The following is a 17,660-nucleotide window of genomic DNA, read 5'->3' as shown; positions in this document are numbered from 1 at the left end:
CCACAGGGAGGGGCCCGCAGCCCATTGCTCGAGGCCTCACTGGATTTGGGCACCCTTTTGGTGTCTTGTGGAGAGAGGGCTTCAGCTTCCCTGGACCATCGGTCAGGAGCAGGGCGGTCACTGGGAGGAGAGGACGTGACTGCTTCTTAGAGACGAGACCACCGCCTCCTCTCTGTCCCAGCTCAGCTCGGCCCAGGAACAGCGCGCCTGCTTGGCGCTCAGCACCCTCTCTGATCCAGCGGTGGGAGCCGTGTGCGCTGGTCCTCACGTGAGGCTGCTCATCCCCGCCTGGGCCACAGGAACCCTCTGCTCCTGGGCCTTGGGGACGTTAGACGCGACCACCCCCCCCCCCCCCCCCGTGCGGCCCTGCTCTGCCCAGCGGCCCCTTGTCCCACCAGACCGCACTTGGAAACCTAAATCTGGAGATGAAAGGGTCAGGCAGCAACAATTTTGCCCCAAGTGAGTACGAGGCGTGTGTTGCGGCAGCTGCAGTGTGGACACTCAGCGCAGGTGGGGCAGGAGAGGCTCAGAGATGCGTCTCCAGACTCTGTTCTCAGCCAGGGCGAGGCTGAGGGTCTCGTCTCACAGGCGCCTGCCAGTCCTGCCGGCCCCGGGGAGGCGGCCTGGGGAGGGAGGTCACGGCTCACTAGGCAGGCCTGCCTTCTGCCTCCTTCCTGGGCAGCTGAGGGTCTGCCTGGCGTCGGAGCGCTTCCCAGGCCCTGTGCTCCGGCTCTAAGGACCTGGAAGACGTGGGCCTTGCAGGTCATGCAGGGACAGAATAGCAGCGTGCGGGGCCTGCATTCTCAGCCTCTGCACCGGCCTCTGCCTGTGCTCATCCATTGGGCCCTCCCACCCCATTTTCCAGATGAGAAAGGAGGCACAGAGAGGTTGAGCATCTTGCCTTAGGCCACCAGCGGGTGAGGGCAGAGCTGAGAATCCACCACTGTGTTCGGATCTGGAGTCCCCATGCCTGAGCGCCCAGCAGAGAGAGGGAGGGAGGTGGATGCCCCGGACTGAGCCGGGGTGTGCGCGTGCACTCACGTGTGCACGCGGCTTTCCCCTCTGAGCCTACGGAAGTCAAGGAAACCAGAGGGGAGCCATGAGAGGCCAAGGGAGGGTGGCATCTCTTAGGAGAAAAGGCCACACTTCCCAAGGCACCAGGGAACTCCCTGCCTTGGTGAGTCTGTCCCAAATCCTCGACTTCTCTCCCTGGACCCAGGAATTGATCGATAAGCTTAAGTGGCTTGACTCCAGACTTAGGCCTTTCCAGGGATTCAGTTCTTTTGGAGACTGGGCTGAAAATATGAGTTCTCTGTGGCCTCCTGGACCCCACTTCTTTCAGTGATAATGGGGCAATGAGGTACATAGTCTGGGCTTCAGATGTTTATGGAGACAAAATTTATTGGAACAGGAAGCCGAAAGCCAGCAAGAGAACTGGTATGAACATCTCCAGGACACTTAAGAAACCCTCCCCTGTTTGTCTGCCTCAACTCTTGTCATGAAAGTGGAGGATCTATTTAACCAGTTATTTCTGCACTCAGGACACTTGTGAGGACTGTAAGGGGTCACAGACTTCCTTTGAAGCCTTCGCAGAGCTGAGGTATAGACTATCTGGTGGCAACATTAATCCTTCTGTGGTTAAGATGTGGTTTGTTGGTAATGACTCACTCACCTTCCCTGCAGACATAGGGCTTCTCCCCTGTGTGTGTCCTCTGGTGTGTGACGAGACTTGACTTCTCACTGAAGCCTCGCCCACACTCCCTGCAGACATAGGGCTTCTCCCCCGTGTGTGTCCTCTGGTGTGTGATGAAATTTGACTTCACACTGAAGCCTCGCCCACACTCCCTGCAGACATAGGGCTTCTCCCCCGTGTGTGTCCTCTGGTGTGTGACGAGACTTGACTTCACACTGAAGCCTCGCCCACACTCCCTGCAGACAAAGGGCTTCTCCCCTGTGTGTGTCCTCTGGTGTGTGACGAGACTTGACTTCTCACTGAAGCCTCGCCCACACTCCCTGCAGACATAGGGCTTCTCCCCCGTGTGTGTCCTCTGGTGTCTGATGAGATGTGACTTCACACTGAAGCCTCGCCCACACTCCCTGCAGACATAGGGCTTCTCCCCCGTGTGTGTCCTCTGGTGTGTGATGAGACTTGACTTCACACTGAAACCTCGCCCACACTCCCTGCAGACATAGGGCTTCTCCCCCGTGTGTGTCCTCTGGTGTCTGATGAGATGTGACTTCACACTGAAGCCTCGCCCACACTCCCTGCAGACATAGGGCTTCTCCCCCGTGTGTGTCCTCTGGTGTCTGATGAGATGTGACTTCACACTGAAGCCTCGCCCACACTCGCTGCAGACATGGGGCTTCTCCCCTGTGTGTGTCCTCGGGTGTCTGGTGAGACCCGAGTCTGGCCCATACCCTCTGTTCTCGACCCTTAGAATTCCTGACTCTCCTGCCACCGTGAATAGTGTGCCTGTGTCCTCTGGGTTCACTTTCTGGCCTGCGCTGGGCTCTTCCTCCGTCATTCTCTCACGTACCCTAGAACTCCTCATTTGCCCTTCGGGTGCGTAGGAAGAGGCCCTTGAAGTCTTCCTCAGCCTTCTCCTTTCCAGGAAAGGTTTGGACCCTTCCTTGACGTCCTGACTTTCAGATGTGCCATCCCAGCTGTGTGGATCAGGATATGGCTGCTGCTGCTGTTGATTGTCTGGGCAGGGACCCTCTGGTTGGAGGCCTCTTCTTGCAGATGCTCTTGGGAGGCTCTGAGAGGGGTGGCTGCGTTCCACATGTTGGCTGAGGAATCTCTGGCTGGAGAAGGCCAGAGAGCAGGAGGGACATGGATGGATCTTTGGCTTTGGTTCTGCTGAAAGAGGAGGAAGCCTTGGGTCAGGTGGGTGATTTGTCTGCGGGGAAGGCCTGCCCCACTCATCATCTTAGCGCCGGCAGGGCCAGCTCTGCCTCCCACCAAGTGCTGCTTTACAGTCTGTCTCTCCGTTCCATTTTAATGTGCTGCATCTTCTTCAGAAATCCAGAAAGGCTGCACCAAGGGCCTTTCCTACCCATCGCCCAGACTGGGGCCCTTCAAAGGGCATCAGAGGCAGCTTTCCTCCTCCTAAAGATGGAGCTGCAGTGACCTTTCCCCAGGCTGAGCGTCTTTAGAGTCTTAGTCTGTCACACAGTGTCCACAGCTGTTTTACCCTGTTGAGGGATAACCACACTCTTGATGATGTAGGTGGATTCAGCCTGGGTGAGGGGACGGGATCTGAGAACTTGGCGGCGCTCGGCCTGGTGAGCCGCGGGTGTGGGAGGCAGCGTGGAGCGATGCTGAGGGCATGTGCGCGTGAAGCTGCATTTGAGTCTCCTCAGTCAGACATCGTTAGCTGAGCACCTCTCTGTGTCTGGATCTTTCTGAGGAAGTGGATTCAGACTGGATGAGGCAGAGTGGTCCAGGTCCCACCGACCAAAGGACTGTGGCCTCTGCTGCCCCAAGGAGGTCATGAATCGCATCTCTCTCCGTTTTCGAAATAAGCATAAATGAAAATATGTCCTTCCTCGGGCGTCAGAGCAAATATTCATACATCATTTAAAATACAGTAGGAAAGGAGTTCCCGTCATGGCTCAGCAGTTAACGACTCTCCCTGGTGTCCCTGAGGACACAGTTGGATCCCTGGCCTTGCTCAGTGGGTTAAGGATCCAGTACTGCCATGAGCTGTGGTGTAGGTCACAGACATGGCTCGGAGCCTGCGTTTCTGTGGCTCTGACGTAGGCCGGCAGCTACAGCTCCGATTCGACCCCTAGCCTAGGAACCCCCATATGCCGCGGAACGGCCCAAGAAATGGCAAAAAAAAAAAAAAAAATAAAAGGAAGTCCTGTGCAAAAATGCGTCTCCAGGCAGACCCTTCCCAGCTTAACACCTGCCCATGTTCTGCCTGCCCACTGCCCACTCTCACCTGTGATGAACTGACCTCCGAGGGGACCCTGCACTGCTCTCTCTCCCCAGAAACTAAGCAGAGCATCGTCTTAGGACAGACAACACGCCACTTCCACCTGACAACTACACAGTCTTCCATCTCACCCAGGAAACCCCAGTGCCCACCGTGGGCCGTGGGCTGCGGTGTATCTGCCCGGCTCCTCTCTTTCTGTGGCCACCTGAATGGTCTCACCTCCCTGGGGCTGGGTCACTGCTGCTCCCTCCGCTGGAGTCCTTTGCACAAATGTCCTCTCTGGCCCCAGCCCTTCCCCGCCCTCTGCCACCCCCACCTCCGCTTCCGTGATCCTGAGGCCCTTGGCCTGGATTTCTTTTCCTAAACCCTGTCTGGTGTGAGGCACTTGCTACCCCAGGGCAGTGATTCTCGTCTTGTTCAGGCCCCATTTCTAGCTCCTGGAGCCCTGTCTGGCACAGAGTGTGAAGTCCCACGACAACTAAGTGGCCTAGTGACTGAATGCAAGTCAGCAGGCACACAGCCTGTAGCAAAATGAAGAAAGGAAGCAGAAACAGCCCAAGGGGAGAGAGCCGACGGGTGCTTGCAGGCTTGTTTTTGGCCTCTAAGCCCTTCAGCCTGAATGATGTTATATATTTTTGGGGTGAAGTAGTAAAAAATTACAACACAAATGTTAATAGAAAAATTGGAAAAATCAAAGATGTGAAATGAATCCGTTTCTGAAGCATCTTTTTTTTTTTTTCAGGGCTGCACCATGGCCTATGGAGGGTCCCAGGCTAGGGGTCCAGTCGGAGCTGTAGCCGCCGGCCTCCGCCAGAGCCACCGCAACGCGGGGTCCGAGCCACATCTGCAACGTACACCACCGCTCACAGCAGTGCCAGATCCTTAACCAACTGAGCAAGGCCAGGGATCAAACCCGCAACCTCATGGTTCCTAGTCAGATTCGTTAACCACTGCACCACATCGGGAACCCCGGATTTTTCTCTTTTTTTGCGCTGCAAAGGGGTGGTGCCCACCTGGCCCTGCCGTGATCCCTGCTGTGAGCTCTTTCTTCCACTTGCTGCCCCACTTGATGCCCAGCTCCTGGCCGTACTCGTCCCCGTACCAGACGAGCAGTTCACAGCCCGGCCTGACCACCCGGCAGGTTCGGTAGAAGATCTGCCTGTGATACTGAAAGGCCACCAGGTTCTGCTCCTCGTCGTCCCGCGCGCAGTTCACATACCTGGGATGAGGCAGGAGAGGGGAGAAAACCACCCGATGAGTTCTCAGCCCGTCAGGCCCACGTCCAGCTCGTGCCCTCATGCCCCGAGGCTGCCCCGGCCCCACCGACCTCAGGAACCTGCCGGTACCCAAGTCCCTTTGGCCATGTGAATTCCTGTCTCCAGATCCCGTCTGCAGGGCTCGTCCTGGCTGGAAGGCTCTCCCCTTACCTGAGTAGCCATCTTCCAAAGCCCGGTTTCAGGCTTGTCTTCACAAAAACCTGGTGACCATAAAACCTGGTGACCTCTAGCTTCTCCAGGCTCTCAGTTAAGTCCTGTTTCTATTCTGCAGGACTTGGTGCGTGGTCATGACCTCTGCTTCTGGGTCAGCGCACCTCCTCACCACTCAGCCCCAGCCTCTCTTCCCTTGAGAGGCGCTTCTGCAGTCTCCCCACCTTTTTCCAGGGCCCCAGTGGCTTGCCTCCCCCAGGCTCCTGCGGCAACTTGGAGCGCTCGCTTGGGTAGTGACAGTTGCTTCACCTTCCGCATCCCCCGATGAAGCGAGAGGCCCTTGCTTCAAAGGCTCCAGAACCCAGTCTGAGGAGACCCGAGCACAGGAAGGCAGCCTGCCCTCACAGACTAAAGGCCCCTTGTTTATCCTGACGCTGTACTTCTTGAAAAACAGGAACCTGTAGCTGCATATTCCTGAAGTCAGTTGTTGAGTGGCTGGCTGGGGTGTGTTCTCCGTGAGGACCCGTTCAAGCAGTGCACCCCGCTGTCTACACCGGCACATAGCAAGTGCTTTTGCTCTTTTTTCTTTATGGCTGTACCCGTGGCACATGGACGTTCCCAGGCCAGGGATCAAACCCGTGCCCCCGCAGAGATAATGCCGGATCCTTACCCTGCTGTGCAACAGTGGGAACTCCAGTAAGTGCTGATAAGTGTTGATTAGGTAAATTAAAGTGTACTGGGGGACTCTAGACTCCAAGATTTTTTCAAGTACCCAAATTCTGTCTGGGATTGAGACTTACATTTTGGGGAAATATACTGTATTTTTATTTCCTTTTTTCCCCCTAATATCTCTTGAAAGAGCAGAACAGAAGATTTAGGTTTTTTGTTGTTGTTGTTGTTTTTTGTCTTTTTGCCTTTTCTAGGGCCGCTTCCTGCAGCATATGGAGATTCCCAGGCTAGGGGTCCAGTCGGAGCTGTAGCCACCGGTCTACACCACAGCCACAGCAACTCGGGATCTGAGCCGAGTCTGCGACCTACACCACAGCTCACGGCAACGCCAGGTCCTTAACCCACTGAGCGAGGCCAGGGATCGAACCGCAACCTCGTGGTTCCTAGTCGGATTCGTTAGCCACTGAGCCACGACGGGAACCCCAGGAACAGAAGATTTAGTAAAGACACGGAGGGAGGCAGAATGAGAAGGAAGGGTGTGGGCTGGAGCGAGAGGAATGTCCTCCTCGGCCCTGGAAGCTTCCTAGACTTACCGCATCCAGTTGGCCCAGGATTTGTCCTTTCCGTCCACATACTCGTAGCAGTTTCTCCCTTTGGTGATCTGAGTTTCAGAAAAAGAAGTTAAGGGTTTTTTTTGCTCACTTGTTCTTTTGGTGGGAGGTAAAGGAAGAACTGTTCCCCTCTGCTGTATCAGTGCCCTCACCCTGCGTGGATTTAGCTGCCACTTGTGGCCGCGTGATAAGCTCCTTAATCATCATGTGCGCCTCTCGGCGGGTTTGTCCACTCAGGACAAGGGCCCAGGAGGGAGGAGCTGCTGCCTTGTATCTGTTCCGTTGTGTTCCCACCTCTCCTCTGATCTTTTTTTTTTGGCTTTTTTGCCTTTTCTAGGGACGCATCCATGGCATATGGGGGTTCCCAGGCTAGGGGTTGAATTGGAGCTAGAACTGCAGGCCCACACCAGAGCCACAGCAACGCCAGATCCAGGCCGTGTCTGCGACCTACTCCACAGCTCACGGCAACGCCGGGTCCTTAACCTACTGAATGAGGCCAGGGGCCAAACCTGTGTCCTCGTGGATGTTAGTCAGATTCGTTAACTGCTGAGCCATGACGGGAACTCCTCCTCTGATCTTTAAATAGAAGCTCCAAGTTCATGCAAATCCCACTCACTATGCAGAGCTAGCCCTGTGGGCCCCATCTCTGTCCTGGTGTGTGGAATGGGCCTGGAAGCCAAAGGACTCACCAGCCAGGAGTATCCACTGTTGGCCGCCTCTTCATCCTCTGTGACTTGGCCCTCGTAGGGGCCAAAGTGCAGGCCCAGCGGCAGATCGTGGGCCTCGTTCCACACTCCAAGGCCAGCCTCAGGGATGCCTGACGGTCTGATTCTTAACCCAGGGGGCAGAGTGAGGGCTGAGCGGTTGGGATGCCCCTTGTCCACTGCACTGTCCTTGACAAAGGTCGGGGGCCCGTGAGCGGCACAGCTGTCAATGAAGAAGTTCTGACACTTCTCACAATCTGGAGGCCAGAGCAACAGGGATTAGAGGGTACAGAGAGCTGCAGAAAGAGCCGCGCCTCGGCCTCAGGGAGCCCCCGTCCTGGACTCCCAGTCTCCAGGGAGGGGGCGACTGTGCCAAGACAGAACAGTCCTCCTGGTGCGTGGGCGCGGGGGTCACTCACAGAGGTAGTCGTCGTCCTGGGGCTCCCCGACTTCCTGGTAGGCGTGGCCCTTTCTTTCTCGCAGGCTGTACATCCGGGCTTCCGTGTCCTTCCTTCTGCGGGCTGAGTTGGAGAAGACCAGGTGAGCAGGGCTGGTGGGGTCTGTGCGTTCGTCCCCGTTTTACCAGAAGATGTGAACTACCTTCCCTTCACTTCGTCGCCTGTCCTTCTGTAGGGTCTGTGTTTTCACCCCGTGAGCTGTTGGTTCAGAGACTGAGTCTCCACACCGACTACAGACGCCTAATTCAATGGTAGCTTCCGGCTCATCCCATTAATAGGCTTAACTTCCGAACCTTTCTGCTTAGAAAATGGTTCATTCACATATTTTTTCATTCAGAAAATATTTGTTGCGGGCACATTGCACATTAGGCATTCAGTAAAGGCCTAAACAGAAAACACTAAGTAAGCATGGCCTCTGCTGTCACAGACAGGTTCATTGGACGGTTTGTGGTCTCAGCACTGGCGTGTCTCCTTTAATGCTTTCAAACAACATGTGGGCTCTATGCCCGTGTCTTCACTTTGCAGAACAGCAACTAGGGGCTCAGAAAGTGTGTAATATTTCCCCAAGGCCCCGGCGCTCCCTTGAGACCTCAGCTGAGTCCAGCTTAAACCCACGCCTACCCACAGTCCCCCGTGCGAGGCCCCATTCTCCGGCCTTTCCAAGGGGTTAGAGGGACGCAGGTCCCGTGTTGTTTTCTCTTACCCAGTTCTTGTCCAGAGCGCCGTCTAGAGGTACTTGCTTCTCCAGGAGGGGACACAGGTTCCTGGGCCTGCTCTGAGCCACTTGTCTCTGGCACCTCCGCTGTTGTCAACAGTTCCTTCAAACTAGATTTGTTACTTAATGGCACCCTGGACACTCTCTTCCATGTGGGTCACATAGTAAAAGACAACGTGGATTTCTTTAGTTCTCTGGGAATTACGAAGTGCTTTCACATGCACGACTGCAGTTAGCAATGTCACCAACTGGGGAGTGCCCGGGGTTCCTGAACACTGAAGTAAATAAAGGGCCCAAGTGGGTGGCTGCAGGGCTAGAACCCACTTCCTAAGGTTCTCTCTCTTCCACTGCCTCCAGGCCGGGGGTCGAATCGGAGCTGCAGCCGCCAGCCCACACCACAGCCACAGCCTCGCCAGATCCGAGCCGCATCTGCGACCTATGCTGCAGCTCACGGCAACCCCGGATCCTTAACCCACGGAGCAAGGCCAGGGACTGAACCCGTATCCTCACGGGTACCAGTCAGGTTCTTAACCCGCTGAGCCACAACAGGAACTCCAGGGGATGTTCTCTTAGTGAGTGGATATTTGATGGAAGAAGAACTAGAAAAGCAGAGAGGGGGCAAACACAGCTGGAAAATGAGGTGACAGAGCATTGAGACTGGGAGGAGAACAAAGAGACGGCTGGCAGAATAAGCAGGCCATAGATGATGCTAAAAGCCATGTCCTCCAGAGAGTATCTGCAATTAGGTTAGCTTGTTCCCGTCACTTCGACTTGAATAAGGCTGTACGATGAGCTAGTTCTCATCCGTTTCCTGATCCTTAAACTACTGTATGTGCTGAGTCATGTTGTCGTAAACATGAAATCTAATGATGTTCACGAAACTGTTTTGTGAGCTCTTTAATCCAGTGCGAAGTGAGGGTCCAGTCCTGCTATCAGTCGACCCCTTCAACCATAACCATATTTGAAATATGGTTCAGCCGCATTGGAAGTCTAGCTCACATATATTATTTTCAGCATGCCCCGACACTCTTGCTTCTAGTTCATCATTTAAATGTGGGGTCACTCATTCAGAAAACATTCGGGGGGCCCTCAGGTCCCTTGAGCTGGATCTGGGACTTCATTGAAGAAACCAGTGGGGACCAGGCTCTCACAGCTTGCAGTGCGGGCGCAGGCTAAGCAGGTGGTCCCAAACTTCAGCATCGCCCAGTTAGAGCTGGGCGGGAGGAGCACCTCCTCGTGCAGGAATGAGCATTCCTGGGAGTTCCCATCCTGGCGCAGCAGAAACCGATCTGCCTAGCACCATGAGACCAGGTTCGATCCCTGGCCTCACTCAGTGGGTCAAAGGATCCAGCGTTGCCGTGAGCTGTGGTGTAGGTCGCAGACACGGCCCAGATCTGGTGCTGCTGTGGCTGCGGCATGGGCCGGTGGCTATAGTTCCTGACTGAGCCCCTAGCCTGGGAACCTCCATATGCCACAGGTGTGGCTATAGAAAGAAGAAGAAGAAAAAAAAAAAAAAAAGGATTGAGCTTTTGAAAGTCGTTCCAGATGGATGGGTTTCTACTGAGAAGCATGTAGCCTATATGAAGTCCTTAAGTAATTCTCTTATATGCAGTTTTTCAGTGATAAACCTGAGGCTTATCAGGGCTAGGGGATGCTTCGTCTTAATAGACAAGGAGCCTCTGAGGGGGATCCAAACGCCTTCCTCATGGACTATTCGCTGTACCAATTACCCACGTATTTGGAAGCATCCCTTAGTCAGATGGCGTTAGCACCTCTGTCATGTTAGCACAGCGGAAAAAACGGGGGTTGAAAAAATCAGATGAATGACAGAAAGATGTATGAACAAGACAGTGTCAACTTTACAAAACTGTGGAACTTCTAATCAGCTGGTAAGTGGTTTAGAGAAGGAGCTTTGGATTAGATCACACAACCAGTGACACTGGGATCTCAAGCATATTATCAAACATTTCTTTACCTCTTGATCGATAAATGGTGAGAATTATAGTACCTACCTAGAGGCACTGTAGGATTGTGGTAAGGTTTGAGTTCATTGATGTAAAATGCTTCAGATAAAGTCTCAAATATTATGAAACTAAGGTAGTGTTTTGTAAGGCTGCTCTTGTGAACGACGCTGTCGGACGCTGTGCTCAGAGATGAGGGCAGGTTGCCAGGATACTCGGTCCATTGCCCTATTCTTACCTGTCCTGGGATCTTGGAGGGAAATTTTCTTGTCAACAGGATTTGGGAAATACTCACCTTCTGGTGTTTATTGTGCTCCACTCTGAAGGCCACGCGACAAGGTTTAACTAAAAGATGATGAGAAATTAGTTCTGTGGTCGGTTGGTAAGTGTTTCCAAACTCTGGCTATTCTAATTAGGGACAGAGGGTTCCGAACCAGAGGATGACAGGTACAGGGTTACCACAGGGTGGCCAGAAGGTGGTTTCTTTTCCCTTGGCATGCGGAAGTTCCCAGGCCAGGGAATGATCCTAGACCTTGGCCTGAACCCACACCACCGATCGGACCCGCACCATAGCAGTGACCCAGGCTGCTTCGGTGACAAAGCGGGATCCCTAACCAGGAAGATAACTTGACCACGGCAGCCACTCTGATATCAAACTTCCATCCTCAGGAATTGTGAGAAAACAGGTTTCTGTGGATTAAGCCACTCAGGCCCTGGTATTTTGTTATGGCAGCCTGAGCTAACACAGTGGGAAAGAGACATTTCTCCAAAGAAGATATACAAAGGGCCAAGAAGCATGTGAAAAGATGTTTGATACTGCCAATCAGGTGCAAATTGAAACCACAGTGAGAAATTATCTCATGCCTGTTGGGAAAGCCACCATGGAAAAAAAAAAAAAAAAAGACAATAGCAAGTGTTGATAAGGATGTAGAGAAATTAGAACCTTTCACACCTTGCCACATTATTATTAGAAATGTAAAATGTTGCAGCTTTTATGGAAAACAGTATGAAGTTTCCTCAGAAAATTAGATATAGGCGTTCGTACTGTGGCACAGTGGGTTAATGATCTGGTTTGTTCCTGTGGTGTTGCTGGTTCAGTCCCCGGCCTGGCAGCGCAGGGTGTTAAGGATCTGGGGTTGCCACAGCTGTGGTGTAGGCTGCAGGTGGCAGCTTGGATTTGATCCCTGGCTGGGGTAACTTCCATATGCCTCAGGTCTGGTCATAAAATAAAAAAAAAAATCCTTTCCTAGAATCAAGACAAAATCAGTTTCATCTCGGGGTAGGAAGATCCTGTGGTATGATTAAATGTACGTGAATAAATTATGTATCTTGACATACTGTGTTAATCATTTCCTCTTCTAAGAGATTTAATCCAGTAACTGAACTGTTTATGAAAGTAGCATTAGGAAGCTCTTTGGTGAATTTACAGTCTTATTAAGGTTTCTTTACATGCCCTTTCATTAATTAAAAATGTTTAGCAAGAGTAATCATTTAAAAAAGAGTGATACTGGAAAACCTATACACCCATCACCATTCAGTCTTACGTCAACATTTAGCCCCCACTGTTTCAGATCTTTTTATTTCTGTTTCAAAATTCAAACCCAAAAATGAAGCCACTTGCCAGTCCTTACTGCCCTGGTGATGAATTTGGTACTTTAAAAAAAAAATTTTTTTTTTAATCTTTTTAGGGCTACATCTGCGGCACATAGAAGTTCCAGGCTAGGGGTTGAATCCAAGCTGTAGCCTCTGGCATATGCCACAGTCACACCGATGCTGTATCTGGGCCTCATCTTCGACCTACACCACAGCTCATGGAAACATCAGATCCTTTAACCCACCGAGCAAGGTCAGGGATTGAACCCGTGTCCTCATGGATACTAGTCGAGTTTCGTTACCCCTGAGCCACAATGGCAACTCTGCATTTACCACTTTTTAATGTATCTATAAGTAATATATATAATCTTTTCCCAACAAAGAGCTCATTTATTACTGAGCCAAGGCACTAGTGCAGAAACACTGATATAAACAGAAAAATCATTTTGCCAAAAAAACACAACCAGGAGATCCTGTCCTGGCTCAGTGTTTAACTAATCTGACTGGGAACCATGAGGTTGTGGGTCGATCCCTGGCTTCGATCAGTTGGTTAAGGATCCGGCGTTGCCGTGAGCTGTGGTGTAGGTCGCAGACTCGGCTCGGATCCCTCATTGCTGTGGCTGTGGTGTAGGTGGGCAGCTGTAGCTCTGATTGGACCCCTAGCCTGGGAACCTCCATATGCCACAGGTGCGGCCCTAGAAAAGACAAAAAAAGGCAAAAAAACTAAAACGAAACAAAACAAAAACAAATTAAACAAACAAAAAAAACGCAACCAGCTCTCGAGATAGTGATGTTTTCAGAGTGAGGTGGTAGATGGACGTGACCTTGACAAAGCATAAACGTATGGGTGCCAGCTCATGGGCAGCTCTTTATAGGCCCAGCTTGGTTCTTCTCCAGGGTCTTCTCTTGCAGTTGTACCTGGTTTTATTTATGAGTTTTCATTGAGAAATGGAATGATTTTGCTTCTGTTTCTTGGCCAGGAATTGTTTGATCCTGAAAGTCTTGTGAGAGGCATGGTGAGGAGCAGAGTCAACCCCACATAAGACGGCGGAGAAGAGGAGACTAATTATTTTACACATTTTGAAAGTTTATATGGATGGTCTCTTACTGTGTAATACTGTTTTCCATGTTGCTTGTTTGCTGGATGATTATGTTTTCTTTGCAAATGCCTGAGATGCAGCCGAGGACTCAACCCAGGCTGGTTTCAGGAAGATGCCTAAATCCTCCTGGCCCCTCACCTTGCTGCCTTGGTGTCCATTCTTCGTCAGAATCCTCGGTGTCATCCACCTGGGGTTTGATGGCTTGCCTGCGGTGACACATGAAAGCTGGCCGAGGGGCTCTGAGACCTGGAAAGAAGCCACCTTTCTGTCTTAACAGGGAAGAGCTGGAAGGAGGAACAAAGCACAGAGACAACGGGGAGCACACGGCAAAGTCAGTGCAGCCTCGTGGGATGGGCTGGGAGAGCCTAAAGGCAAGAGGTGAGCCCTGCATTGCCGGTGCCAGACCCACACTGACACGAAAGAAGGACTTCCTGCGCGTCCCTTTCCCCACAGAAGGGAAATGGGAGCGAGACGAAGCCACCTAAGAGAGAGCCGGACTAACACAGACGGAAGCCCTGTTTCAAGTTGCCCGGGCTCATCTGCGGCCGCCTTTCCTGTTACCTATAGTGGTCAGCGCTTCATAGTTCCTTTTCACATTCCTGTATCGGATTTTTTCCCACTCTCCCATCTCTGTCCATTCTTCCTTGGAGAAGTATATGGAAATGTCTTTGAAAGCATCTGTGGCCTAGGGGAAAGCATAGCTTGCATCAGTGACTCACCAAGGCGAGCCAGCACCGGGAGCTGGGCTTTCTCCTCCCCCTTGTGTGCAGGTGGCGGGCGCCCTGTCCCCAGGCGGCCTCCCCACCTCCGATCGCCCGGCTTGGAGCCGGCCCTGCGGCCCCACTCTCACCGCCGCCTTCCGCTCGGTGCTCCCAGCGGCTGGGTCAGGGCTCTCCTCCGGGCGCCTGTCGGGGCGCATGGTGCGGGGAGGGGAAGGCGCTGCGGCCACAGCTGGGGGCGGGGGGGGCTCCTGTCAGGGGTCGGGCGGCCCTGAGGACCGGGGACCGGGCGGGGGGAGGGCTCGGCGGGGGGGGGGGGCCTCGGCGGGGGGGCGGCCGGGGCTCCTGAGGGGCTCTCGGTTCTCCGACCCCGGGGACCGGGGGGCTCGGCTGGGGGGCGGCCGGGGCTCCCGAGGGGCTCTCGGTTCTCCGACCCCGGGGACCGGGGGGCTCGGCTGGGGGGCGGCCGGGGCTCCCGAGGGGCTCTCGGTTCTCCGACCCCGGGGACCGGGGGGCTCGGCTGGGGGGCGGCCGGGGCTCCCGAGGGGCTCTCGGTTCTCCGACCCGGGGACCGGGGGGCTCGGCTGGGGGGAGGCCGGGGCTCCCGAGGGGCTCTCGGTTCTCCGACCCGGGGACCGGGGGGCTCGGCTGGGGGGAGGCCGGGGCTCCTGAGGGGCTCTCGGTTCTCCGACCCCGGGGACCGGGGGGCTCGGCTGGGGGGCGGCCGGGGCTCCTGAGGGGCTCTCGGTTCTCCGACCCCGGGGACGGGGGGCTCGGCTGGGGGGAGGCCGGGGCTCCTGAGGGGCTCTCGGTTCTCCGACCCCGGGGACTGGGGGGCTCGGCTGGGGGAGAGGCCGGGGCTCCTGAGGGGCTCTCAGTTCTCCGGCCGCGAGGCTCGCGGGTCTGACGACCAAGGCGCTGCGCCCCGAGCCCTGAGGTAAGGCACTCGGCCCCTCGTCGGCGGGGCTTTCAGGGGCCGCAGGCTGAGGGGATTGGGCTGCAGTCCGGCCTCCCGCCTGGAACCTGACGGTCTCCGGCCGAGGGTGTAGAAGGGCTTCGCAAGGCGCGCCGCTGCAGGCTCCTCGCCGTCCTCGCGAGCTGCCCCCTCAGCCCGCACCGGGGCCGCGATGCCCTTGGCGCGCAGCTGAGGCAAAGCCAAGCGCTGGGAGTCCGCCTGAAGCCCGTCTGGTACAAGCCACCAATCAGCGCTGGGAGCGAAGCCGGCCCGCCAATAGGCCGCCGGGAGTGTGCGGAGCGCGCCAAAGGTCCCGCCCCGTCCCTTGGGGATTGGCTGCTCTGGGTCCTGAGCGTGTCTGTCAAGAAGCCTCCAGCCGAGGTCCCGTGGTGGCTCAGCAGGAGGAATCTGACTAGTGTTCTTGAGGCTGCAGGTTCGATCCCTGGCCTTGCTCAACGGGTCAAGGATCCGGCCTTGCCATGAGCTGTGGTGTAGGTCGCAGGCTCAGATGGGGCATTCATGTGGCTGTGGCGTAGGTCAGCGACTATAACCCCAATTCGACCTCTAGCTTGGGACCCTCCATAAGCCACAGTGCAGCCCTCAAAAGACAAACAAAACAAAAGAGCCTGCAGGGCTGAGGCCGTCCCTGGGTGTTTTCACTGATTCTTTTCTCCACCCACCGCCAGGCAGCCGATGTTTGTTTGCTGTCTTTTTTGGGGAGACCACACCTGTGGCATATGGAAGTTCCCAGGCTAGGGGTGCAATCTGAGCCAAAGTTGCCTGTCTAGGGCACAGCCCTGCCAGAGCTGAGCCGCATCTGCGACCTATGCCTCAACTTGTGGTAATGCTGGAGCCTTAACCCATTGAGCGAGGCCAGGGATGGAATCTGCATTCTCATGGATACTGGTAGGATTCTTTTTTTTTTTTTTTTTTTTTTTTTTGTCTTTTTGCCTTTTCTAGGGCCGCTCCCGTGGCATATGGAGGTTCCCAGGCTAGGGGTCTAATCAGAGCTGCAGCCGCTGGCCTACACCAGGGCCACAGCAACGTGGTATCAGAGCCTCTTCTGCGACCTGTACCACAGCTTATGGCAATGCGGGATCCTTAACTCACTGAGCAAGGGCAGGGACCGAACCCGCAACCTCATGGTTCCTAGTCGGATTCGTTAACCACTGAGCCACGACGGGAACTCCTACTAGTGGGATTCTTGACCTGCTGAGCCACAGTGTGAGTTGCCAGTGGGTGTTTAGAGTGGACATGGCCATCTTATGCCCTAAGCAAGATTCTTTGCTCTGTGAGACTGTAGCTGTACTCCCCAACCAGCACCGCCGGTGCCTTTCCTTGTAAAATCCAGTTTTAGCAAGAATTGTATCTGATGTGGAGTTCCCGTCGTGGCGCAGTGGTTAACGAATCCGACTAGGAACCATGACGTTGTAGGTTCGATCCCTGCCCCCGCTCACTAGGTTAAGGATCCGGCATTGCTGTGAGCTGTGGTGTAGGTCACAGACTTGGCTCGGATCCCAAGTTGCTGTGGCTCTGGTGTAGGCCGGTGGCTACAGCTCCGATTAGACCCCTACCCTGGGAACCTCCATATGCTGCAGGAAGCGGCAAAGGCAAAAAACCAAAAAAAAAAAAGAAGAATTGTACCTGATGAGTATTGCATTATTAGGGGAAAACGCTAATTCACTGAATTTTCATGAGACACAAAATAAGCAACATATGGTTCAAGTACTCAAACACAATACATGGTTTAATCAGCATATTAGAAAACCACTGGGAGAAGTTTTCTCTAAGTAGAAGTGGCACTTATGAGTGATTGGCATGTCTACATAATGTAGCTCTAAAAAAGCTTTGGAAATGATATAAATGAAACCCCCAAACTCTGAAAATCTCTGGAAATCTTTTGCATTAAAATGAGGGACCAAATTCAAGACCACATCTCCTGGATTTCACAAGCGACGTGGAAAGAATGTTTCTACCTTTGATCACAGAAAAATACCATGATCTCCATGTACAGGAAGTAGGACCACTGTCAACTTATTATCAAGGTGGGACCACAGAACATCGCCCGGCAAGGTTGCCCTGCTGTGGAGACGGCTTACCCTGCTGTTGAGAAGGAACTGGGAGAATGGACCCATCGCTCAGGTAATCCCCAAGAACAGAGCTGACTGGGCTCTGAACCCAAACACTGGGTCCCTGTCTTGGTGGGTGTCGAGCCAAAAGACACAACCAGGCCAAAGCGCGGGAGCGGGAAGGATCTGTCACTTGCAGCAAGTAAGGTAAACACCGGGGCTATTTCCCAAGCAGCGACTGTCCACAAAATTGGAGACATTTTAAGCTCTGGGTACAAGCATAGTCCTGAAGGGTCCTGGGCGGTAGATTGAATTCATGAGGCTCAGAACAGGTCGTTGCCACCCCCTGGGTTCCAGTCTATCTGGTCTTTGAGCCCCCGAGGGCCTCAAGAAAGGAGGAAAGGAAGGAAGAAAAGAAACGTGAGATGTTAAGATGGTGGAATCTTCCTCTTTTGCTGCTCGGGAAGAACCAGCCTGTGGTGGGAGCTTGGGCAGAGCTGCTGCTGCGGCAAAACCGGATCCTTAACTGCTAGGCCACCAGGGAATGCACAAAAGAACCTGCCCCCAAATTTATTCCCTTTTTTCAGCCGCACCCGAGGTGTAGATCAATGGGCCATAGGCATCAGGGGTAACTCCCATTCAGCCCCTAGCCTGGGAACTCCCACATATCCCAGGTGCAGCGCCCCCTCTGCCTCCCCCTTGCAAAAAAGGAGAAGAAGAATGGGTGGGCTAGCTTAG

The 17,660-nt window shown here is 54.0% G+C and overlaps 1 protein-coding gene across 1 annotated transcript; it reads right to left on the bottom strand.

The window, feature by feature from the left end:
* PRDM7 (PR/SET domain 7) lies at positions 350 to 14,098 on the bottom strand. The gene is made up of 10 exons (XM_021095773.1): positions 13,985 to 14,098; positions 13,741 to 13,864; positions 13,318 to 13,425; positions 10,778 to 10,831; positions 8,514 to 8,666; positions 7,772 to 7,873; positions 7,338 to 7,609; positions 6,631 to 6,698; positions 4,955 to 5,160; positions 350 to 2,860 (listed from the first exon to the last, which is right to left on the bottom strand). Exons 1-10 carry the CDS (start codon positions 14,096 to 14,098, stop codon positions 1,665 to 1,667), a joined length of 2,397 nt encoding a protein of 798 aa, XP_020951432.1. The 3' UTR covers positions 350 to 1,664.

The sequence above is a fragment of the Sus scrofa genome, chromosome 6, assembly GCF_000003025.6.
Source record: "Sus scrofa isolate TJ Tabasco breed Duroc chromosome 6, Sscrofa11.1, whole genome shotgun sequence".
NCBI classification, from domain to species: Eukaryota; Metazoa; Chordata; class Mammalia; order Artiodactyla; family Suidae; genus Sus; species Sus scrofa.
This window is presented reverse-complemented; position numbering and strand designations above follow the sequence as displayed.

Coding starts and splice junctions, on each gene's coding strand:
- PRDM7 (XM_021095773.1), bottom strand. CDS start 14,098: ATGCGCCCCGACAGGCGCCCGGAGGAGAGCCCTGACCCAGCCGCTGGG. Junction 13,426..13,740: donor TGAAGCGCTGACCACTATAG/GTAACAGGAAAG, acceptor GCTTCTTTCCAG/GTCTCAGAGCCCCTCGGCCA. Junction 2,861..4,954: donor AGGGATCACGGCAGGGCCAG/GTGGGCACCACC, acceptor CTCCTCTTTCAG/CAGAACCAAAGCCAAAGATC.